This window comes from Solea senegalensis, linkage group LG7 (genome assembly GCF_019176455.1).
Source record: "Solea senegalensis isolate Sse05_10M linkage group LG7, IFAPA_SoseM_1, whole genome shotgun sequence".
In the NCBI taxonomy this organism is placed as follows: domain Eukaryota; kingdom Metazoa; phylum Chordata; class Actinopteri; order Pleuronectiformes; family Soleidae; genus Solea; species Solea senegalensis.
In genome coordinates this window covers 7,839,936-7,864,481 of record NC_058027.1, presented here as the reverse complement: position 1 = coordinate 7,864,481, position 24,546 = coordinate 7,839,936, and the positions used below count along the sequence as shown (strand labels likewise).

General features: G+C 38.3%; 2 protein-coding genes across 2 annotated transcripts; one reads left to right on the top strand and one right to left on the bottom strand.

The window, feature by feature from the left end:
- Window positions 1-1,106: 1,106 nt before the first annotated feature.
- zdhhc13 (zinc finger DHHC-type palmitoyltransferase 13) lies at window positions 1,107-17,028 on the top strand. Its single transcript, XM_044029884.1, has 17 exons — window positions 1,107-1,189; window positions 4,729-4,952; window positions 5,944-6,066; window positions 7,165-7,242; window positions 7,568-7,712; window positions 7,793-7,857; window positions 8,291-8,453; window positions 11,737-11,862; window positions 11,972-12,105; window positions 12,223-12,323; window positions 12,802-12,926; window positions 13,000-13,062; window positions 13,163-13,256; window positions 14,412-14,495; window positions 14,577-14,734; window positions 15,203-15,300; window positions 16,435-17,028. Exons 1-17 carry the CDS (start codon window positions 1,166-1,168, stop codon window positions 16,571-16,573), a joined length of 1,944 nt encoding a protein of 647 aa, XP_043885819.1. The 5' UTR covers window positions 1,107-1,165; the 3' UTR covers window positions 16,574-17,028.
- Window positions 17,029-17,561: 533 nt separating this feature from the next.
- csrp3 (cysteine and glycine-rich protein 3 (cardiac LIM protein)) lies at window positions 17,562-24,192 on the bottom strand. Its single transcript, XM_044029890.1, has 7 exons — window positions 24,130-24,192; window positions 21,098-21,209; window positions 20,106-20,277; window positions 19,546-19,675; window positions 18,697-18,790; window positions 18,181-18,339; window positions 17,562-17,706 (listed from the first exon to the last, which is right to left on the bottom strand). Exons 2-6 carry the CDS (start codon window positions 21,207-21,209, stop codon window positions 18,266-18,268), a joined length of 582 nt encoding a protein of 193 aa, XP_043885825.1. The 5' UTR covers window positions 24,130-24,192; the 3' UTR covers window positions 17,562-17,706; window positions 18,181-18,265.
- Between the last annotated feature and the right edge of the window lie 354 nt (window positions 24,193-24,546).

The window sequence follows — 24,546 nt, the reverse complement described above, 5'->3', positions numbered from 1 at the left end:
GTTATGTTTGGAGTTAATACCATTTTATGGAGATTATAATAAATTACAATAATGCAAATATTCATATCATATCATATTAATCATAATGTAAATCAAGAATATGTTCATGTGATGTCCTTTATTTAAACCTCACCTCAGCACATGACAGTGGCTTTTATATGATAAATGTGTTATAAATAAAAATTATATATGTTATACATATTCATTTAACTGTAGCTATTTCTTCATAAATGGCACATTCAGTCAGATTATCCCTGATACATATACATATTTGTTTTGTACACAGAGTTGGGAGATATCAGTTTATTGATCGATATAGGACAGTAGACAAAACTGTCCAACTTGAGGGGGGGATACTTAGTTAACTGTTAAGTTTTAAATTGAATACAACAATACACTCTAATGTATGTGGGAATATTAGAAATCTGGGGTTTTCAGAGAAGAATCATATTCAACACAGATTAAATTTTTATTCACAGACCTGTGTCTTTTAAGAAGTACAGTCAATATGTCTTCATTTATCACAAAAAGGGGTCCCATTTTTGTTTTTTTCTATAATGACCTTATTAAATATTATTATCATTATTATTATTATATTATTCTCACTGTTCAATAATATAACGGAGCAAGCAAGGTGCCTGTGGGAGGAAGGGAGACAATAGTCCAACGCTTCTGAGGAAAGAAAATTAATCAAGTTAATCAAAATAATCACAAAGAGCCCTGAGTGTTTCCTATTTAAGGCATGTACTTTCAAACTAAAATGTAAATGTCTCGTTATAATAACTGATAATAACACTAAAACTTTGTGGCCTTTAAAACTTCTGCAAAACTTTCCGAGCGCCATGTCTAAATTTGTACATCAGCAGAAACATAGTCCAATGTTGTCTTGAACACAAAACACTCAAATCAAAACATTTTGTCTGTAGTATTAATCACCATTATAAATAATCATGATCTCTATATTGACTTTATTGTGACAAAGACTTGGGTCATAACCAAGTCATTCTATTTATTCTATTTTGTTTGTTAAAGCTCACAGACCCACACTTTAGGGAGCGCCACTGTAAGTTACTTTATTCTGAAAACTAAACAGCGGAAGTGGTACGTTGATTATGGTCCGTCTGATGACAGGAACTTTCCCTTTCGTTCCCCCACACACAGGAAGATGGACTGGACTGAGAACGGCAGCGTAAGTCGGTTATATTTCTTACATACGGCCGTTGCTTAGCTTATGTGACTACAGGTTCAACATGTAGATACCAGGATGGTGTGTTTCCCACAGTCTCATTATCTGAGCAGGTGGTTAGCATGCACGAGTTAGCTTGTTGATTGTTTTATTTTATTTTTTCGCTCGGCAGTAAGTTGGTGTAACGCGGAATTAACGTGTGCCATCTGGTAGTCGAGTCACATCATTAGCTGAGTCTGTTTGTAGCTAGTTACCTGACTTTAACCGTCGGATTAATCATCTTATTTTCTTAGTGTAAAGGGATTGACGTCCACGTTACGGAAATATTCGTCTGTTGTCATGATGACGATACGTGTTTAACTATTTCATTGCTTCTTCCTCTAATAATGATTATTTCCGGTACACTGTGACCTCACCGACTAAAAGTCTATTCCATGTGCCCCTATGACTATAAAGCAGGTTCTTCCTGTTCATACAGGCTAGTGAAAAAAAGTGCTACCATTGAAGGCGAGAGCCACATTCCACCCCCTGTTAGATGAGCTCAGTCTGGAATCTGTTGAAGCTATCACTGAGTAACCCTAACCCAAATCAACTGGACTGTTTACACTGTATTTAAAATAAACTGTACTTTTTGTGTTTCATCAATATTTCCCTGTTGAGCTGAAACAATTGCCTACCTGTATAAACATTTTATCATGTGTAACATAATAATTACTTGCAGAGCACATTTCAAAACAGGTACAAAAGGTTTTACAGTCACAACAATAATAATAGGACTAGGAAAATTAAGTGATTGGTAATTGATTATTGAGCTGTTTTCAAGTGAAGATTAATCAGCCATGTGGTTTTAAGCCTGTAAAATGTGAATATTTAGTTTCTTCTTTGCTCCTCTGACATCAGTCCAAATCTTTGACATTTAAGATTTTTCACGACTTCACCAATGATAACTCGAATAGGCAAAAATCAACAGATTAATGACAATAATTGCAAAAATATGTTTTATTATATTTTTGCTCAGTCACAGTTAAACACACAGTATCTGTGTGCATTTGGGGATTGTCACACTGCAGCACTTGCACAACTTCAAAGTAGTAGACAGTGACAGTTATTTTGCAATGAAAGCACTTGACTGGAGTAAAAGTGTATCTTGTTTGCTGGAACACATGGTAAAACCACTTTGATAAATGAACAAGTCATTTTGGATAGATTATGGAGCTACTACTCGACAGTAACACAATAACTGTGCCTGGGATACTCTTGCTATCATTGGTTGATGCTTTCAACATTGACCCTGAGTGCATTCATCACACAATAATATTTATTAACAGGAAAATTACCACAAAACTTGTGTTTCCTTTCCTCTGAAGACTTATATTGCTATATTGTGTTCAGATTAAAAGAAATTAGTTATTATTTCCTGTGAGATGTGTTGTAAGAATTTATAGCAGATTGCTGTACTCAAATTCTACAAAATGTCCTACAATACTCTTGAGTTATGAATGTGAAATCCATAACTCTCTGAAACACTATTTCCTGCATTTTGAAGTGCAAATTTTGTGGAATACAGCCAAGTTTTTGTCTTTGTTACAACATTATTTTTGTCTGGAGGCTGTATGTTTGCATGGCGGGGGGTGGGGAGGACCAGATAATTTTTAGGTAATATTACAATTACACTGATTTATTTACAATATAATATATTGTAAGTATTATAAGTTAATACTGGGCAGGCGTGGGATCGGGGGGGCTCCTTGGTATGTGTTAGACCTTGTTGACCCTGATTAAAAAAAAAAAAAATCATACATTTCTTATTCCCTCTTCGCTGACTACCAGCTTTATTGTCTTATTCAATTTTGTTAATCTTTCATATATTTATGCAAGACACTTAGCATACAGTTTCACACCTTTGAACATTAATCACACAAGAAAACAGTTCTTACATGATTACTCTTATAAGAAGCTGGAGATTACTGTCTGTCTTCTTCTTTTCTTCATCTTGAAACAAAAAGTTAAAAAAAGTCCTTTTTTATATAGCCTTCATATTATTAAGGACATTATCAACTGTAAATATGTCAATAGTGGGAATTAAGCACACCGTTCTCCACAAACAACATCCACTTTTAAAAATTAAGGCTTCCTATTATTCAAAGGAACAGCATACAAATTTTGATCTTCATTTTTCCATTTTCTTAATTGTTTTTACCACGGTTCAACAACAGTTATTTACAACAAAGAAGCCAAAAAACTCAGAAATACTGCTATAGTTATCAGGCTTGTGAGCTAAACATGAGCGAAATGTGAGCTATACGTGATTATGCAAAATTTCATTGATAAACAAACATGGCAGCGGAAGGCGACTGGATGCCTGGACGCCCTGCTGGCTAAAAGTCTGTACTTGAGCAAAGGCGGTTATTTATGTTCCATCACTGCTGTGTTTCCATCCAAATCCACATGTGTATTTGCATTTTTGCCAAATGTTGTGAAGCCCGTGCCCAAGTGGAAAGGGAACTTGACTTGTAACCGGAAGGTCACCGGTTCAAATCCCCACCCGGCCAAAAAAGGGCTGGGGTACCCCTGAGTAAGGTACCCAACCCCCAATGCTCCCCGGGGCGCTACTCAGTGTGGCAGCCCACTGCTCCTAATTCTAGGATGGGTCAAAATGCAGAGGAATACTTTCCCTAAGGGGATTAATAAAAAACTAACTAACTTAACCATCTGTCTGCATCATGGTAGCAGCATGTGATCATTTCAGTATGGCCACCAAAATTAGCATCAGGACTCAGAAAAACATGCACACGTACTTCTTAATAGGCTGATTCAAACTATGGCCCAAAACTAATATTTTCTCTTTATCTCCAATAAAAGTTAAATATTTGTCGCATGGGCAACCAATGGGCTCATTAGGATTGGATGAAGCCTTTGTCTCTCTTTATTTATGTCTGTATTTATTTTTTATAAATCAAAGCCATTGATTGTTTTCAATAAAATGTAAGCAATGCATGAACTATTTAATCTCATTTAGAGCTGAAACAATTAATTGAATAATCGATTATTAATCTATTTTAACTATTTTGATAATCAGTTTGAAGCTTTTTTCATGATTAAAACAAGATTTCCGATCGCTTCTTAAATGTGAGTATTTTTTTAATTTCTTTGCTCTGGATAACAAAGAAATTGTTAAAAGTTAATAATTTTGGTTTGTGGACAAAACAAGACATTTGAGAACATCATCATTTCCGGGTTTGGCGAACACCGATCAATATGATATTTTGATATGATATGATATAATAATGATATTTTATGGACCAAACGATTCATTGAGAAAATAATCGACAGATTAATTGATTATGAAAATAATTGTTTGTTGCAGCTCTAATCTCATTGTCCCAAAACAATCAATGGAAAAAAAATTAACCTGAAATCAGCAAACCAGCGTTCACCCCTTACATGTTTTTACACATACTACTGTATACTGTGCCATGCTCTTTTCCATGTGGACCATTTTGGGCCAAATCTCTCAATTTTCCTTGTGGTTTCTCTGGCAGGATCACAGTCACATGCGTGACAGCTGCCACCATGGACATGCAAGTCATTCACATAGTCATGGGCCGAGAGCAGCTGCTTTTGGCGGGATGGCACATCCCTTCATGCCAGCTTTTCACGGGCCATTTGGCAAGAGCACAGATGAGACGATGGAACTAACTCAGCAGCCAAAGAAACGGTCACACATGGACGACAGCAGCAGCTGGGACATAGTGAAGGCGACGCAGTAAGCAATGAAATATTATACCTGACAGATACTGCTACTCCATTTAATGTGATGTCACAATTACATAACGAAGTACAACTATATAGTATAGTATCACAGTTGAGTTTGACATCTGCTTTGTCAAATGTACTTTTTCTCAACCTTGAGATAATATTTCCTCTCCGTATTTTGGCCAAATCTGTTTTTTGTTTCAGATTTACTTTGATTATTTATGCTGTATTCTCTCAACATTTCACAGAGACCTTTACCATTGTGTAACCTTCAGACTCACAGATGATAGTTACCATTTCTCTGTTTATGTTATGTTAGTACAATTTTTGCTGAAGAATAATAGAACAACAAGATTGAATATCAACATATGTGAAAACTGTGTAACAGCCCATGTTATTATTTGTACTGTCATATATTTGATCAGTGTGTTTGTACAGGAAACACAAAGGAGTGCAGACCCTGTTTAATTAAACCTCAGAGGATGATAGAAGGAAAACAGTGAGAAGAAGAAGTAAAGGCTTTTCAAACTGCATGTGATCTAAATGAAACTACTGCTGTGTAGTAACTGCATTTACTTGAAGTGCATGCTTTCTTTGCTTACTGATTAGCAAGTTGGTGTGCTGTGGAGTAAAGGTCAATTTTTGTTGCGAAACAAGGAAAAAGAAACAAATGCAGCACCACTCCTGCCTATTAATCTCTTCCTTTGTCACTGTAGTAGAAACCATGTGCTAATGTAGTTCCAATAGTCTGAAACTATGACCAGGTAAACTTGTTTCTCCTCTTAAATACACAGATGATAGCTTTCTATCTATCAGGTTGCAAATTTGTGTCTGCTAATATAAGTATTAGCAGTAGTTAACTTTATTGGTTTATTTAGAGTTGCATGTTTTATTTATTTTGAATTATTGTTTTGTAGCGCTGTACAACTTTCAGCATTGGGTGGAAGTTATAATAATATGTGTATTGTCATAAAGTGATTTACTTTGTGTCATCCTCTCAGGTTCGGTATCCTTGAGCGGTGTAAGGAGCTGGTGGATGCAGGATATGACATCAGGCAGCCTGACAAAGAGAATGTGACTCTGCTGCACTGGGCAGCCATTAACAACCGCGCTGAGCTGGTCAAGTAAGACCTGTTGTTATATTTTGTTATCAGTTTGACTGACTACCCAGAGAGAAAACATGGAAAATACTCAGAACTTTCTTAGTATTGTGGGTGTAAATTCAGGACGCATATTCAGAGTTTTATGGTTTCTTTTGCTTAATTTAATTGAAATTAGGCAAAACAGTACACTAAAAATTCATTGACTGTTTACTGTGCAGGATCATACTGGCTGTTTCCAAGTCAAAATCATTCTGTCCTTTAGTTAAATTCACATTAAATTCAACAGTCACAAGTTGACTGTAAATTGCTTATGGCTCGCCTCGCCTCGCCTCTGCATGCCACGGTTTAGGATGGTTTTCCACTACAAAAATATTACCTATTCAACGTGGGCGGAGTCATTGCTGTACGGCTGCATGAAACTGCCATGACTTGACACACAACACGCACAAACGAGTGACTAATGACTTGTAAAGCAGTTGTTTTCAATGTAACTGAATCATTAGAATCAGTTAATTAAAACCATTTGTTCAGGACTTCCTCCATGACCGGAGCACAGACTTCGTCAGACACAGTCACTGGACTGAAATACAGCGGCAGGGTTTGTGATGTTGCTCGTGATCTGCAGTGCTGCCGCTAAATAAACCAGACTCCTCTGTAAAATATTGAGATTTTAGACATTTCTTTGTTGGAGATTAACCCACGTTTTTAGGATTGTTTAGTCTTTTTAACTGATCTACAGTTCGGCATTGTTCGGCTTGATTCTTGTGTCAGACATCTCTTCCTGAGACGGCAATCAGTGGCCTGCATTCTGGCAACGTCACCCATTTTATCCCCTCAGCTCACTTGGAACCTCGCCAGAGCAGGTACTAAAAAAAGTACCTGGTACCAGGTACTATGCTAGTGGAAAGGCAACTTAACCGTGTCGCGTCGAGTCGAGCCGGTGTTGTTGTTGCCAGTTTAACGTGAAAATGAGTCCTTGCTTTATGGTCTCCTCTATTTTTCATTTACTTGTCAGAAGAATCTTAGATGATGCTCCAAGTTTTAGCAGTAACCAAGTTGTTGATGCAGATTTAGCTTTAACACTGATTGTTTATTTGTATCTGCTCTTTGTTTTCTCAGATATTATATGTCAAAAGGGGCGATAGTTGATCAGCTCGGTGGAGACTTGAACTCTACTCCTCTTCACTGGGCCATAAGGTGAGTATTTGACCATGAATAGATTACTATCTTAGATTTGGTATGTCCATGTGTTTATTAGATTCATATTTGCATGAATCGACTGAACAAATATGTAAAACACTGCCATCAACAATCATTGATGACAAGGTATTTTGTCATTATCTGTGGGTAAAATGCAAATGAAATGAATTTCAACAATTTCCCTGCACAATATTTTTGTCATGTGTAGGGAGTTCTTCCAAAGTGCCTCCATTTTCTGGAGGATGTCTGACTAGTTGTGAGGTACCGCTGTGTACCACTCTATACCACTGTAAATATGTCATTGGTTTTTGTTTACAAAAAGGCAGGGCCACCTTGCCATGGTGATCCAGCTGATGAGATATGGAGCAGATCCGTCTGTCGCTGATGGAGAAGGTTACCGTGCTCTCCACCTTGCCATCCTCTTCCAGCACATGGCCATAGCAGCTTATCTGATGGCTAAAGGAGAGGTTTGTCACTTAATAGGAGTATAAATCTCTTTTTTCTTTTATTTCCTTGCATGTAATCCTGATTTGCTTCTCATTTCCAGGAAGTTGACAGTCCTGACTGCAACGGACAAACACCACTGATGTTAGCAGCCCAGAAGATCATTGGGTAAGCCTTGTACACTGTTTATAGATATGCTGGTGTCGAGTCGTTTTCTATTTGTTTGGCTATATATTATTAAATTCAACCAATCTGAGATCATGTCTGTGTTCATTTTTTCATTTGTGAATGAAAAAAATTTAAGTATCATGGAAATGTTTTAGTGTAAAACCTAAGAACAAACCTTTTGCTTCCACTTAAGATACATTTTGTTCTCTCAATTTATTCTAGTCTTTGTCTTGATAAAAGTATTTTTTCTTCTTCCAGTAACTTTACATTTAGATTCTATTAATAAGCAGATTAATAGATTAATTAATAAGAGCATTTAGCCACATCTTCACCTTTTAACCAAACTATGAAAAAGTTTTAAAGATGAAACTTACTTCAATCCATGATTTAGCGAGTGTAGCAGTGTCTAAAATATGCCATTGTTCTGTTGAAGGCCTGAACCCACTAGCTTCCTCATCAAGAATAATGCTTCTGTGAGCGCCGTGGACAAGGTGAACAGAAACACTCCGCTGCACTGCGCTGTGTTGGCAGGAAACGTAGATGCCGCCCACATCCTGCTGGATGCTGGAGCCAGTGTGGACGCAGATAACATCAACGTGAGCTTCACTAAGTTATTACTGCAAAAATAATAAATCTTCTTGCTGTTGAAATGAAGGGAAGGGTCCATTTATGAATCCACCAACTTGAGGATTAAGTATTTTTATTGAAAAAAAGAATCTCAATGCAAATTATTTTTAGAAGTATTTTGATATGTTTCAAAACAAATCTAGAACTAATCTGTATTCTTTAATTGGCAAAATAGGAGATGCACCAGGTGGTCCTTTTAATCTATGTTCCTTTTCCACTATGGTCCCAGCTTGCCTTGGCACAGTTTAGGTTGGTTTTCCACCACAAAAATGGTACCTACTTAATGTGGGCGGAGTCATCATTGCACGGCTGCATGAAATTGCGGTGACTTAGTTTTACGCGTGACACACACATACATGTGACTGGTGACTTCTAAAGCTGTTGTTTTCAGTTTAATTGAATATCATTAGAATCAGTTAATTAAAGCTATTTGTTCACTACTTCCTCCATGACCAAAGCACAGACTCTGTCTGACAGTCACCGGTCACAATCAGCAGTCTTTTTAAATGATCAACAGTTTGGCTTGTTTCTTGTGGGACATCTCTTCCTGTGACGGCACGACCAATCATCATCATCAGTGTTTCCCATCTGGCACGCGATCGGCCCTAGGGCGTGGCTGCTTGGAGAGTGGCGGAAACCTGATCTCCAACATCCGCTCGAAGTCTTTCTTGATCATCATTGTCTTAAGGGCCTGTTGTTTGCTGACCCCAAGTGTTTCTTCTATTTTTCTCCACGACCTCCGTTTGTCAAACAATACTTTCTTCTGAATTGCATCATTCGGCATTCGGCAATGAATGCCGAATGATGCAATTCATTGCATCATTCGGCAATGTATATATATACATTGCCGAATGTATATATATATGCTACGCCCAGATACATAGCATATATGGGCTACGTATCTCAAGGACTGTACATGGCAAAAGTTTTCAATTGGTTGTGATTGGGTCAGTGCATACAGCTTACTGTTCGAGATCTTAAATGCCCAATCTATTTCGTCATCGACAAGGGTTGCTGGGTCGGCCCCCTTTTTTCTTAGGTTTTGGGGGGGAACATTCTTGCGTGCGTAGCCGCCAGCTATCATCTTACATTACATTACATTACATTACATTATATTACATTACATTACATTACATGTCATTTAGTAGACGCTTTTATCCAAAGCGACTTACAATAAGTACATTTAAACATTTGGGTACAAATAAGAGCTAGAAGTAAGTAAGAGCTTCAAGTAAACCAAATGTAATCATAAGTGCGATGTATACGTTTTTTTTTTTTTTGTCGTCTTAGTCGAGGTAGAGTCGGAAGAAATGTGTTTTTAGTTGGCGGCGGAAGATGTGGAGGCTTTCCACTGTCCGGATGTCGATGGGGAGCTCATTCCACCATTTGGGAGCGAGGACAGTGAACAGTCTCGAGTTCTGCGAATGCCTCTGCGATCCTCTCAGTGAGGGGGTAGCGAGCCGGTTTGCCGATGCAGAGCGAAGTGGGCAGGCTAGGGTGTAGGTTTTGATCGTGTCCTGGATGTAGGCTGGACCGGATCCGAAGCGGAGGAGCGGTGTAGTGTGGGAGAATTTTGGTAAGTTGAAAACCAGTCGAGCTGCTGCATTCTGGATGAGTTGATGACCAGAACCTGTGGTTCTTCTGGGTTAGAAGAGGCCGTATCCTTCTGATGTTGTGCAACATGTATCTGCAAGATCGAGCTGTTGCAGCAATGTTGGCAGTGAGGGAGAGATGGTCATCAAGTGTCACACCCAGGTTCCTTGCGGTATGAGAAGGAGTTACCACAGAGTTGTCGAGGGTGATGGTTAGGTCTGTGGTGGGAGAGCCCTTTCCTGGGAGAAAAAGAAACTCAGTTTTGTCGAGATTGAGTTTCAGGTGATGGTCAGACATCCACTGAGAGATGGGAGGGAAAAGGGAAAAGAGAGAATGAGTTGGGTGCCATCGGCGTAGCTGTGATAGGAAAAACCATGAGAGAGAATAACAGAACCAAGAGAGTTGGTGTATAGAGAGAAGAGGAGCGGGCCCAAGACAGAACCCTGAGGGACCCCAGTAGCTAGAGGACAGGCTTCCGACACAGATCCTCTCCAGGTTACTCTGTATGTTCGGTTTTGAAGATAGGACGATAGGATAGGATCTTACGTAGGAAACCATTCCACACAGTATTCAACTTCTGGAGCTCGTAGCTAGAAAGTTCCCATGCCTGTACACTATACAGTAGTCGGGACCGTTCACACGTCATCAGGATTTTCATACGAGTGTTGAGATGTATCTCACGGTCGGTCAGCACATGTTTTAGCTCGTTCCATTTCTCGTATGCTGATGCAATTTGGTGGTGTAGGAACTCTGATGACTTCCCATTGTTGCTGATGAGATGACCAAGATACCGGAATTGCCTCACATTCTTTATCTCCATTCTTTATCTCCACCTTGTTGATAGACAATAGACTTGTTTGCGACTGGATGACTTCGTCCACATTGAACGCCATTGTTTCCGTGTTTTTATAGGACATTTGGAGTCCAAACCTTGAGAAGGTGTTATCGTATATTGTTAAAATCCTCTCAAGCTCATCTAAGCTCTGGGAAAACACGACCACATCATCCGCGTACATGAGCTCCAGGATTCTGAACACCCCATGTGATGTTCCGGTACAGAGTCCTCTGGGGGACACTTCATTTGCTATGACAAATTCGACACATGCTCCTGCCTCTGGAAATTGGCTCCTGATCTCATGATTGGCACATCTCATGACAAAATCCATGTACAAATTGAATATGGTTGGGCTCTCAAGTGCACCTTGGCGACATCCTACATAAGTGTTGAAATAGTGTTTAGCGTCAGTGGCCAGCAGTCTGATGACATCACACACCTGGTACCAGGTACTATGTTAGTGGCGAGGCGAAGTGAGCCAGTGGAAACACGGCACTAGACAAAAAGATTTGCTCAGTACATGATAAAACAGGTCAGAAAAGTGTACAACTATAAACAATAGTTAATCTATTTTTAATCAGTAATTATTGGCAGGAGGGCAGCACTTTTGCATGTTCTCCAGGTTCTCTCTGAAATTCAAATACACGCAAATTGGTGAACTAAAGAAAGTGCCCAGAGGTTTGAATGTGACTCTGTATATTAGTCCTGTGATTTGCTGGTGACCTGTCCAGGACTGTACCCCACCTCTCACCAGCTCCCCCCACAACCATCAAAGGCTAAGCTATAAAGGATGAATATTCTCATGTTCATTGTGTTTTCTTCAGGGACACACTCCCCTAGATTTGGCCCACCAGGTTCACAGCCCACTGCTCATTCACATGCTAAACCGTGTGAAACAAGAGAGGATTCGCTCCAACTCACGCTGTCTGCGGCTCATCAACAGATACAAGGTATACAGACGCTCAAGATCTCAAACTCCTGGTCACAGAAGAACAGAAATCCTGTGATCTGTAGAGAACTTCTGCTGTCTTTAATATCCTCTTGTTTGCATTTTTGCAGGTGATTCTGCAGTTTGTGTTCTGCACAGCCATGCTTGGAAGTGTAGGTTCAACTGTTGATATGAACTCGGAGTCCTGGTTACTCAAAGGGATCCTGCTGGCTTGTGTGATGGGTGTGGCCAATCTGGTGTCAAGGTGGGAACACATTTCTTCTGGCATTTCTTTCTTGACTCATCTAAATGAAATGTAAATGCTCTCTGTCTATAAAGCTGGTTGTTGTGTAATATAAGATAAATATGTGTCTCTAAACAGGAATTTCCCGAGTCCAGACTTTCAGTCTCTGCTCCCAGCAACATCCCTCATGGCTTCAGTTTTTTGGATGCTTGTCACCTGGTGCCTCTGGTTTATGCCAGATATCCTGTGTTTCAGGGAAACTGCGTATTTAAAGGTCCAATGTGTAAACATTGAGTGAAATTGTTTTCATTTGTCAGAAATGTTTAATTTTTTCTAAGTCTATAGTCACTTGGTTGCATGAATTGTTGTTTTCCTTAAACTCAGAATGAGTTTTATAGTTTTATATTTATATCAGTCAGCCGCCATTTTGGACCACCATGTTTTTACAATAGCCCACAATGACAAACTAATCATCTGTTGAGTTGTGATGCTAACTGAAGGCTACATGACTTCTCCAAACATTTGGAAGGGCAGGATGAGGTGAGGAATATTCAGCTGCAACTTGCAACTTCACTAAAAAAGGTTGTAAACGTTGACAAACTGTACCTTCAAATCAGGTTTTGACCACTGTGATAATTTCCTAGTTAATTGCGGGTTTTCGACTTAATGTTTTGATGATAAGTAAATGATATTAAGTTTCTTAACCTGTAACCTCACATGGACCGAGCACCACAGTTCAGGTTCTGTTCACTCTGAATGCCACTGCTCTGCTCTACTACTACTTCCGCACCTGCAGAACTGACCCTGGCTTCATCAAGGCAACAGAAGAAGAGAAGAAAATGGTGGGAGTTTATTTAAAGTTAATTTAATATAGAAATGGCACAGCTAAGCTTGGTTTTTGTTCTTGTATTTCAGAATGTCTTAGTGTTGGCTGAAGCTGGCTGTCTGGATCCCAGAATATTCTGCACCTCTTGCATGGTGAAGCTCTAAACACAAAGTCTTTACTTTAGTTTTTTTTAACCATAAACACAAGCAGTGACAAGAGAAACTCTTCTGTTTTGTTTTGAATTGCCATTAGATAAAGAAACCAATGAGAGCGCACCACTGCTTCTCCTGTGATGCTTGTGTGGCGAAGCAGGACCATCACTCTGTCTGGACCAACAGCTGCATTGGTACAACAGCATGTAGCAAGTTACAAGTATAACTGTTTGGAAAAACAACAACATTTTTGAGCGAGCGTTCATGGAGAGAACATTCCCCATTGACCAGTCCTTAAAATATTTGTTTTAAATTATATCTTTTGTAAATTATATTAATTTAAAATGTTTCATCTGTGTCTGGAGCTGCAATATATTGGAACGTATACATAATGGTGAGACTGGGCTTGGGATGTACTGCATTTATTCCATATATGTTTAAGGGCTACACGGTTGGTGTAGTGGTTAGCACTCTTACCTTTGCAGCAAGAAGACCTGGGTTCATGCCCTGGTTGGAACGAGGGCCTTTCTGCATAGAGTTTCCATGTTTTTTGTGTGTGTGTGGGGGGGGGGGTTACCCCGGGTTCACCCCGGGTTCACCCCGGGTTCTCCAGTTTCCTCCCACAGTCCAGAAACAAGTCCACAGTGCAATATGGGGATGAGGTATATTGGTCTCTCTAAAATTGACCGTAGGTGTGAATGGTTGTTTGTCTGATGGTTGTGTACCTCGGCCTATGTCAGCTGATGACATACAGTATATAGATTAACCCTCCTGTGGTGCATAAAGCAGTAGAAAATAAATGGATGTTCATTTAAAGGTCCATCAAGAATTGGTGATATCTAACACTAGGTTACTAGGCTGTAACAGAGGACAGAAAACCACTGTTTTTCCATTGGGCATCATGGAACTGTAGTGGCCTTAACAAACCAAATCTTAAGCATAGTGACCTGCCAAAACATTTTACGTGCTGTAGAAACATGGTAGCAACAGTGTGAGATGGCAGCCTTCGTTTAAGCAAGGCCTTGCCTAAGATACATTTAAAATACTTATTGTAAGGCTATGAAAATCAAACTGATTTCACTTTAAATGACAATATACACTTATACATACATACTAATGAATAGTTTGCTCATTTTTGCCAATAAACCCTCCTAAATGTTGCACACTGGACCTTTTAAGTAGTATAGTTCATGAGACTATTAGGAAAATCTTCTACAATAATAATTCATACATGATAATATTTTGACCTTCAGTCACTGCCATTATATTCTCTGTATCTATCTGTACATTTTATGTCATAATAAGTTGTGAAATAGTAACTATCATCTACCACATTACTTCTCTTGCAGGTGCTAGGAACCATTACTACTTTGTCCTCTTCCTGTTGTCCCTTATGCTGATGGGAGTCTGGATGTTGTATGGCTGTCTCGTGTGTAAGTGACAATATATTACTGTATAAATTCAGTGTCTGACACAGGTTTACACACACGGCTCTCCTGTGTTTGTTCTTTCAGACTTGTCGACTCACTGTGCGCTGCATTATGAAGAGCAGGGCCTGTGGGGTGTGGTCTCTGCCCTGGTCGGCTGCTCTCCCTGGCTGCTCTGTATCCTCCTGTTGGCATTTTACCATACCTGCTGGTCCTGCTTGATCCTGCTGCTGCAGCTCTACCAGGTGAGTGGCTGCTTGACTAATTATTTAGTGTGACCCAAGACATGCGTGAGCATTACATACACTTGTTCTATGAGTTGAACTCATAGACAGTTTGCTAATATATCAGACCAAATGTCCATCACATCTTTCCAACCCAAATGTCAGTGATCACAGAATTTGAGAGACATAAAAACAACACAGCTGGTGGTGCCCTGAAACTTGTATGGAAGGGACTGTACCATGTTAACTATAGGGGTGCTATATGCTGGCAGGCCATTTAATAACAGTGTTGTTATCAGGTCTGTCGGTGTGCTCTATCCTACTCGTCTTTAGTTGACTGTAGTCATGACATTGATTTAACTCAAATCATAAAATATGCCAACATACTGTAGCTGTAGAATTATTCAAAAAGTCCATTCTGTTTACATTCCACTAAACTGCTGTATTTACACACAGTGGTGGTTGATGTACTTCCCTCTCTCTGAGCAGATAGCATTTCTGGGACTGACCACAGCAGAGCGTACAAGCCTGACGTTACACCAGAGGAAGCTTCGGCAGCCTGTCTCCTTAAGACAGAATCCATACAAGTAAGTTTAACTCTCAGTTCCTGGTTCCTTTTATTTCTGTTGGTGAATGAGTTTGAATCTGGATAGAGGTTGAGAGTGCAGGGGAGTGGGGAGGGTAAGTGCTAGGACAGAAGATGCTGTTGGAAGAGTGTAGCACTTTGTAGGTCATTCCGCCCACGTGATATGACACCTTTTTTATGTCAAAATGTCTCCCGTGTTTAAAAAGAAAAAGGCATTAATAGGCTCATTTTCTATGTAACTATTTTTTCTCAGCACATCTCATTATACTATACAGCAAAACAAATTTGAGATTATATCGTGATCAATTTTTTAATTTTACGGTAATGTGCAGCAATTGATACAATAAAAAAATCATCTAATCTTAAAATTCTTTATGAAAATGTCTGCAAGAATTAAGCAACATATCAATATAGTAAAGTAGTGGTTTCATTTTCATGAATCCATCTCCTGGCCCTCTCAGCACAGTGCAGACCATTTCTACACTCTTAACACTGGTAGAGTCGTGAGTCGTGACTTTTGTGTGCAGCGAGGGAATCTTACCACAGATGCAAAAACAAACAAACATGGAGACACACAGACAGCCTTTTCTCTTCGGCAGGGCTCTGTGTCAGTTCCCGGACCTAATTTTGAACTGGCAGATGCGCTCAAAGTGAAAAAAATAATTTCACTTTCACCTCAAATCTTGGTTCTCAGCTGGAACCAAAAAATAGTTGGTTCGACCATGCGAACTGTGACATCATTAGTGGGCGTGTTATATTCTGGGTTGCGAAGACACACAGGAAGTAATGTGAAATAATGTCCTCCCAGGTAGGTTCCTCTTAAATTAGCGTGAACGTGTGCTGATTTGCAAGAAAGCACCATGGTTCTGAGACTCCAGAACGGAGCCAAACCCAGAAACGTGTCTTTGTAAAAGCACTAAAGGAGAGTCCTGTGGAATGGATTGACTTAATCATTGTGTGAACTCATTTGATAATGGTTTACATACAACAGATCTTCATTAACATAAAGGTTATGCACTTCACAATTGGACCCTCTTGGGTTAATGTTGGGCAGGCATATAGCAATCAGACAGACAACAATGTAATATTCACATGTGTAATGTGAGAAACAACATCTCTGATTGTCTTTCTGCAGTCTGGGTGTGGTGAGGAACTTGGTGTCCTTCTTCCAGCTGCGTTGTTGTGGCCTCTTCAAACCTGCCATCATCGACTGGACGCAGCAGTTTCCAGCCGGCCACGACCAGCACATGTTCGGACAAACAGACATGGTGTGACCTCCACAAAACCTTTCACTCAGAGTCAAAGGTCAGACGTATTTAGTGGTTCTGGACCAAAAGCACAGATTATATTTATTTATTTTTTTATGTCTGGACTCTTTGTAAAGAAAGAGTAAAATGGTTGCCGTTGCTGAAACACAAAAGCAACTTGAAGATATTGGTTGAGTCGCTCTTTGTACAGACTGCTGCTGCCTTACACTTGACTGCTGTCAGTGAAATGAAAATCCCACCGTTCATAAATAGAAGATAAAGGTAACTGAACCTTGAAAGATTTAAAGTGTAATTCAAGTTTTAAGCTGTTTCATATGAACATGTCAAGCCTATTTTTTATCATCAGTTCAGGAAGAAAATATCTTTGTACATATAAACAGTTTATGACTTTTGTAAGAGTTGCATGTGTTTAATAATGAATGACCACTATAGTACTTCAATAAATGTTCCTGTCTTTTCAACTTGTGTCTGAGTGTGGACAAAAACAGAACCTGCTGTTTTTCTTGATTTTATGCATCATGATGTCTCAGCTGTTTCAGACTAACTTTATGATGAACAGAGTTATTTATGTGGAGTCGAGTTTCCTCTGTGCCGTCAGTTCCATTAACCTAACAATATAAGATAACTGAACCTCTACTTTCAATTTCACAAAAACATGAAGTCCTTTGCTCTGCATAGCTGCTCATGCATAATTGTTTGGGCAAAATCTTTACACTCTACTTGTTAATCAACTGTTTTCTTGATGTTTTCCCATTAAATATTGCAGTGCATTATTTATGAATGCAAATAAGACTGGTTTAGCAATTACCTTTGGCAAGATGAGGCATTGTTAATTGCCTTTTTGCAGCTGGAGGTAACAGTAGTGGAAATTCACTGTTGTACATTGTTCTGAACTTGTAACTCTACTATTACTATAACTAGTAATATAAAATGATTTTCAGATGAACTACGTGAGATACAGAAGGTGTAAAATAGAATTCACACTGCATTTTAATGCTCTGTTTTCCATGATTTATTATTTAGAAACAAATCTCACACATCAGTCATGTATCAAGCTCTGTTGTAAAAGTAAGATAATATTGCACAGTTACACAGAATCTCCTGCCCTATTTAAGCACTTACTCATCACAATGCACCATTTAGTGCAGGGGTAGGGAACCTATGGCTCGCGAGCCAGGTGTGGCTCTTTTGATGATTGCATCTGGCTCGCAGATTTCGGCTTTTCAGATAAAACATAAAATATTATCACTTCTTTTAATCCATCCATCGATTTTGGAAGTGAAGGAAACGCAAGTGAATGACATAAATGCAGCACCGTTCTATTCCCTAAGTCATTTGTCGCAGTTCAGTGTGATTGCAAGATATGCTGCTGGTGACACACTGCTCGAAGAAAGTCTTGCTGTTCTGCCAATAAAAGGGTCCACAAGAACCAGAAGTCGCATTAATGGTGAGTATTATAACAACATTATTTAAAAGAATAAATTCAGAGGCTTATTTTACTCACATTTAGTTAAATTCAGTCTTAAAATATATTATATGGCTCTCACTGAAATAAATTTGCAAATATTTTGCTTTCATGGCTCTCTGAGTCAAAAAGGTTCCCGACCCCTGATTTAGTGTAAAATAAAGGCTGTAGTGTAACAGTGACTTTAAGTTTGAGGTTTAAAAAAAGAAAAGCAACCAAGCAAAGCCTGTTCTTCACTCTCGTTCCTCCAACATGGCGGCGTTTCCAAGTCCAAACCCTTTAGGCCCAAAGTTTTTGGCGTAGCAAACTGAAAAGGCAATCAGAAAACAATGTAATGTGTTATTTTATTCCTATTTGGTATAAATAATGACTTCGTCAGGACCAGTAGTCCTACCAAAACCTGGTAGGCAGAACCTCATTTCTGAAAAAGTGGTTAAGTTGAGGGCTTGAGGTTAGAGATAACACTTGCTGTCCAAATGAATGGAAGTCCATGCAGTGTCCTAAAAAGAATAGCTACGCAAACGTATACTTGTGTCTGTGTGTGTCTACATGTCTCACATGAGCTTTGTGGACCAAGTGTCAAACAAACCTATCTTTGTGAGGACATTTCGACCGTGTGTGTGTGTGTGTGCGTGCGTGCGTGCGTGTATGTGCGCGCGCATACCTTTACAGTAGAGCTCTCCATCCTTGTCTGTTACCGTCGTTGATTCCAGGCTTTTGCCACAGAGTGCACAGCGGAAACAGGTTTTATGCCAGGGCTACATAGACACACACACACACACACTAACATTAGTCAAGATAAATGAAGTCTGAGGCACAGACTGCAGCCCCTAAAGGCTTTTAAGTTCTTGACATGTTGAAGAACAGCACAGCACAGAACTGTGGTGATGGTCCAGGACATTTCAAGAGACACAAGCAGAGCCGTGACATGGGGTCCAGGGTGTTTCCAGCATCTGTGCCTCCTGTAGTCAATCATTTCATTTAAAGGGGTTTTCACAAAATTGTTGCTGCTGTGGACTAACATGATTAGATGTTGTAACCCTTAAATTTAAAGTTAAACCTTTCCATGTGTGCTGTGCATATCCTTGTGTTTCATATTGAATTCATATTTAAATGAATCATAAATAAATTTAAGAAATTGACGTGGGAACAAATCATCTTATCTAGTGTTATAGTGTTCAATTCTTGCTCAGCTGTTTTTTACACAAACTATGAAATAGAAAAGAGATATTTTTAGAACAGTGTTGTTTAATGTGTAGTCTGATGGTTTTTAACATAGTTCTAGTATTTGTACAGTATACATGTCATTTTAGGTTTGATATTTAGATTCCATGAATAATAAATTCTACAGTATTAGGTTGCACTCCATAATTCCTTTTGGTGATGACATTGTTTTAAGATTCATTGGGAAAAAGAGCTTAAAAAATAAAATAAGAAAATGAGTTATTCAGAAATGACAAGAAACAAAAATACTTTCATAAAAGCCCGTGTAAAATAGGAAGGTGGCCCTTACTTTTCCTGCGCCCATCACTTTCTCAGCAGCATAGACGGCTTTGGAGCAGCGAGGGCAGTGGTCTGACCCTCCAAACTTCTGGGAGCACTTACTTGGGTTTGCATTCGTTGAAGTATGTTTAGGTTTTGAGCTAGAAAAAAAAAAGATTATTACAACTATCTATGATGATATACATGATGTAAATGCTGATCGTTAAAGGATAAGTGCATGTGATCCTTATCCTATTGTTCCTAAATGACTTGCTATTATCACTCATACTTACATCAGATTTATTGCTTAATGTGACTTGTGTACTGTGTCATGTAAAGTCATTGAGCATCTTGAAGCACAATCTATTAACAAGGCAATCAGAGATGCAGACTTCACCCCATTCACGCAACAAGCCTCTGTCGGCCTCTATGTGTAACAGACTCTGTGGCTCCAGATCAGAAGAAGTGTTCAAAACCACGTCAGGGTCAAAATTCTTGGGCCTGTTGCTCGTATTGCAAGAAAGTGCAGAAACACAGATACACACACACTCCGTGGGCAGAAGTAATAACATGCATTAATATTGTAGTTACTCATGAGGCTGCAGCCCAATGTTCTGCCCAGGAGGATCAGAGCTCAGAGCTCCAGCTCCTTGCCCGTATCCGTAACCTTTTGGACCATATTTCTTGCCATAGCATGACTTGCAGTAGATCTCAGACTCGTGTGCGGTCATCGTGGTGCTGTCCAGCCCTTTTCTGCAGCTCACTATTTAAGGAAACACAGAATAACACACACTTAAATCCATGACCATTTGTCTGGATGCAATGGTTTGCCCTGACTCGGAGGTCTGGAGTTATGGAGGCTAAATAAAGCTTCCACACAGCTACTTTTATCAGTCAGCAGTTCCATTACACACAAGATGTGTGTAATGGAACTGCTGACTGATAAAAGTAGCTGTGTGGTGAATGTTCCAGAAAAGATGAACGCTCAGCAGATGGAAGAGCTTATCGCAGAGACCTTTCAGAGCTGCTCTTGGGGCAATGAGAGTTTTATATCCAACCAGCTGGATAGTGCTTGTGTTTGTGCAAAGTCCTGGATCAGAGTGACCAGGAAAGTGACCAGTGAATCACATCAGAACCACAGAAAAGGGAAGCTCGGTCCAAAACCCAGCCTACAGACAGCTAAGCAGTATGACATAAAAGAAAGGAAAGGAACAAACCAGGTCATTTGAAAACAAAAGGGAAAAAAGTGAAAGGATGCAAGAAAACAGTGAAATAAAGTACAAAAAGAAGATTGAAGCAATCAAAAATGAATGTGACACAACATGGAAAAGAATGCAGGTGCAGGTAAAAAGATGTTAGAAACATTTACCAATATACATTAAGATTTTAAACATAAAATAAAAATAATAAAACAGGGGAAGAAATATAAAATTGGAACAAATTGAACCAAAGACAGCCACAAAATGTACTTTGAAAGATTCAACCCAGTACAACCTCTGAGAGACAGAAGCATGAAAGGACAACCATGATCAACCATGACCCTCGCTCAGTTAATAAAGAGGAGGAAGAAGACGTTTGCTCACTGCAGATGAAACAGGTCCTATGAAAGCTCCTCCCATTACACTGGATCTCCTCTGCGTGGTAAACAGTCTTCTCACAGGCTGCACACTTGGCACCTCCCCCCCAGTTTGGCATCTTTTGATAAACAAAACAGTAAATAATAATATTAAATAGCCACCCGTTTATTTATTGATTCAATTCATTAAATAATTCATGATTCTGTTAAATGACATGTCATCCAACAATCATTTAAAAGTACACCCAGTTCACAATGTTATGAAACAGAGAAAACAGAGGACTTTTTAGTTCAGTCACTTTGGTTTTCTATGTTCCAAACTATTACCATTTCATTTAATTGGAAAAAGTAAGTGATTAACTAATCAACTAATCACTCAGCTGATAAGGTAAACCTGTAACCTTAGATATACTGTAGATGATGGTGATGAAATGAACCATTAGATTTGATTCTAGACATTATGTTAATGAGAGGACTGTGTGTGTGTGTGTGTGAGAGAGTCTGCCTGATAAACAGAGTAAGCTATGTTCATTAACACTCTCACCCTGCTCCCTCACATTAAAACAAAACAAAGTAAAGAAATAAACCTGAATTAAGTCTTTCTTGTGCTGTCTGATATGCCAAACACAAAATAAAACAAACTTTCATGCAGGGTTACTGAGATTTTATTTTTTATATTTTTTCAGGTGTGAAGATTTCAATATCATTTTTCAGTAAGAAAGCCTTCTGGTTTCCTATTTGTCATTCCAGTTCCTGAATACTTTTGATCAGATACATCACTGTACTGGTATGTGACATTCCAGGAATAGAGGCTTTACTGTGTCATCTTATTACTTACTATACTCACTTTACTGTGTCATCTTATTACTTACTATACTTACTTTACTGTGTCATCTTATTACTTACTATACTCACTTTACTGTGTCATCTTATTACTTACTATACTTACTTTACTGTGTACTTACCTTATTACTTTACTATACTCACTTTACTGTGTCATCTTATTACTTACTATACTCACTTTACTGTGTCATCTTATTACTTACTATACTTACTTTACTGTGTCATCTTATTACTTACTATACTACTTTATGTCATACTTACTATACTTACTTTACTGTGTCATCTTATTACTGACTATACTTGCTGTGTCATCTTATTACTTACTTTTACTGTGTCATCTTATTACTGACTATACTAACTTTACTGTGTCATCTTATTACTTACTATACTCACTTACTGTGTCATCTTATTACTTACACTTACTTACTGTGTCATCTTACTATACTCACTTTACTGTGTCATCTTATTATTTACTATACTCACTTTACTGTGTCATCTTATTACTTATTATACTTACTTTACTGTGTCATCTTATTACTTACTATACTTACTTTACTGTGTCATCTTATTACTTACTATACTTACTTGTCATCTTATTACTGACTATACTTACTTTACGTGTCATTATTACTTACTATACTTACTTTTACCGTCATCTTATTACTGACTATACTTACTTTACCGGTGTCATCTTATTACTGACTTACTTTTACCGTGTCATCTTATTACTTACTATACTTACTTTACCGTGTCATCTTATTACTTACTATACTTACTTTACCGTGTCATCTTATTACTTACTACTTACTTACTTTTACTGTGTCATCTTATTACTTATTATACTTACTTTACTGTCATCTTATTACTTACTATACTTACTTTACTGCATCTTATTACTTATTATACTTACTTTACTGTGTCATCTTATTACTTACTATACTTACTTTACTGTGTATCTTATTTTACTATACTTACTTTACCGTGTCATCTTATTACTGACTATACTTACTTTACTGTGTCATCTTATTACTTATTATACTCACTTTACTGTGTCTCTTATTACTTTACTATCATCTTACTACTTACTTTTACTGTGTCATCTTACTTACTATACTCACTTTACTGTGTCATCTTATTACTTACTATACTTACTTTACTGTGTCATCTTATTACTTACTATACTTACTTTACTGTGTCATCTTATTACACTATACTTACTTACTGTGTCATCTTATTACTTTATACTCACTTTGTGTCATCTTATTACTGACTATATACTTTACTGTCATTACTTACTATACTTACTTTACTGTGTCATCTTATTACTTACTATACTCACTTTACTGTGTCATCTTATTACTTACTATACTCACTTTACTGTGTCATCTTATTACTTACTATACTTACTTTACTGTGTCATCTTATTACTGACTATACTACTATACACTTTACTTTACTATACTTACTTACTTTACTGTGTCATCTTATTACTTACTATACTCACTTTACTGTGTCATCTTATTACTTACTATACTTCACTTTACTGTGTCATCTTATTACTTACTATACTCACTTTACTGTGTCATCTTATTACTTACTATACTATACTATACTTACTTTACTGTGTCATCTTATTACTTATTACTTTACATTTACTACTTTACTGTGTCATCTATTATTACTTACTATACTTACTTTCATCTTTATTACTACTATACTTACTTTACTGTGTCATCTTATTGCTACTATACTCACTTTACTGTACTTATTACTTACTTTACTGTGTCATCTTATTACTGACTATACTACTTTACTGTGTCACTTATTCTTACTATACTTACTTTACTGTGTCTTACTTACTTTACTTTACTTACTATACTTACTTTACTGTGTCATCTTATTACTGACTATACTAACTTTACTGTGTCATCTTATTATACTATCTACTACTTGTGTACTTACTTTACTGTGTCATCTTATTACTTACTATACTCACTTTACTGTGTCATCGTATTACTTACTATACTTACTTTACTGTGTCATCTTATTACTTACTATACTTACTTTACTATCTTATTCTCAAGACAACACAGAAGTCACTCAGGAAACTGGCTCCTAAAGTTCACATTTACATAAAAATCACAACACTCGAGTACAAACAGGAGACAGAAACGAGGAGACAAAATGAGTCCTTACCTTGAATGAAAGTCTGAATGCTTTGTCCTAACACGGCGGTGTGCACTACAGCCCGACTTATATACCGTCCATCTTACCATCACCACAGTCCACCAGTGACACGTCAATGAAAGCATCCTCCCAAAATAACTTGTGACAGAGCAAAGCCCTCCGACCCATCATCAGAGGCCAAGAGACGCCTGAATATCAGTCACTCAGACGTTTATTCACTGACCCAAAGAAAGGCAGAGCAAACTCTGACAGCTGCAAAAAGCTGCTGGATTATGACCATAAATGACGGGAACTCGAAGCATGTAAATGACAATTGAGCCGCAGCAGTGACCTTAAGAGGCTCATTATACACCAGGAAACAAAAGAAGCTGATTTGATGGCCCAAGAACTTAGATGTTTGGACTGTGATTGGCCACAATGATGGAA

Bases quoted from the DNA above. Each gene is read 5' to 3' on its own strand.
- zdhhc13 (XM_044029884.1), top strand. From the start codon at position 1,166: ATGGACTGGACTGAGAACGGCAGC. The intron at 13,063-13,162 runs GTGAAGCTCTAA...AATTGCCATTAG, and splicing joins TATTCTGCACCTCTTGCATG to ATAAAGAAACCAATGAGAGC. The intron at 13,257-14,411 runs GTACAACAGCAT...CTTCTCTTGCAG, and splicing joins CTGGACCAACAGCTGCATTG to GTGCTAGGAACCATTACTAC.
- csrp3 (XM_044029890.1), bottom strand. From the start codon at position 21,209: ATGCCAAACTGGGGGGGAGGTGCCAAGTGTGCAGCCTGTGAGAAGACT. The intron at 19,676-20,105 runs GTAACTACAATA...TTTTTTTTCTAG, and splicing joins ATTGGGCTGCAGCCTCATGA to CTCAAAACCTAAACATACTT. The intron at 18,791-19,545 runs GTAAGGGCCACC...GTGTCTATGTAG, and splicing joins AAGTGATGGGCGCAGGAAAA to CCCTGGCATAAAACCTGTTT.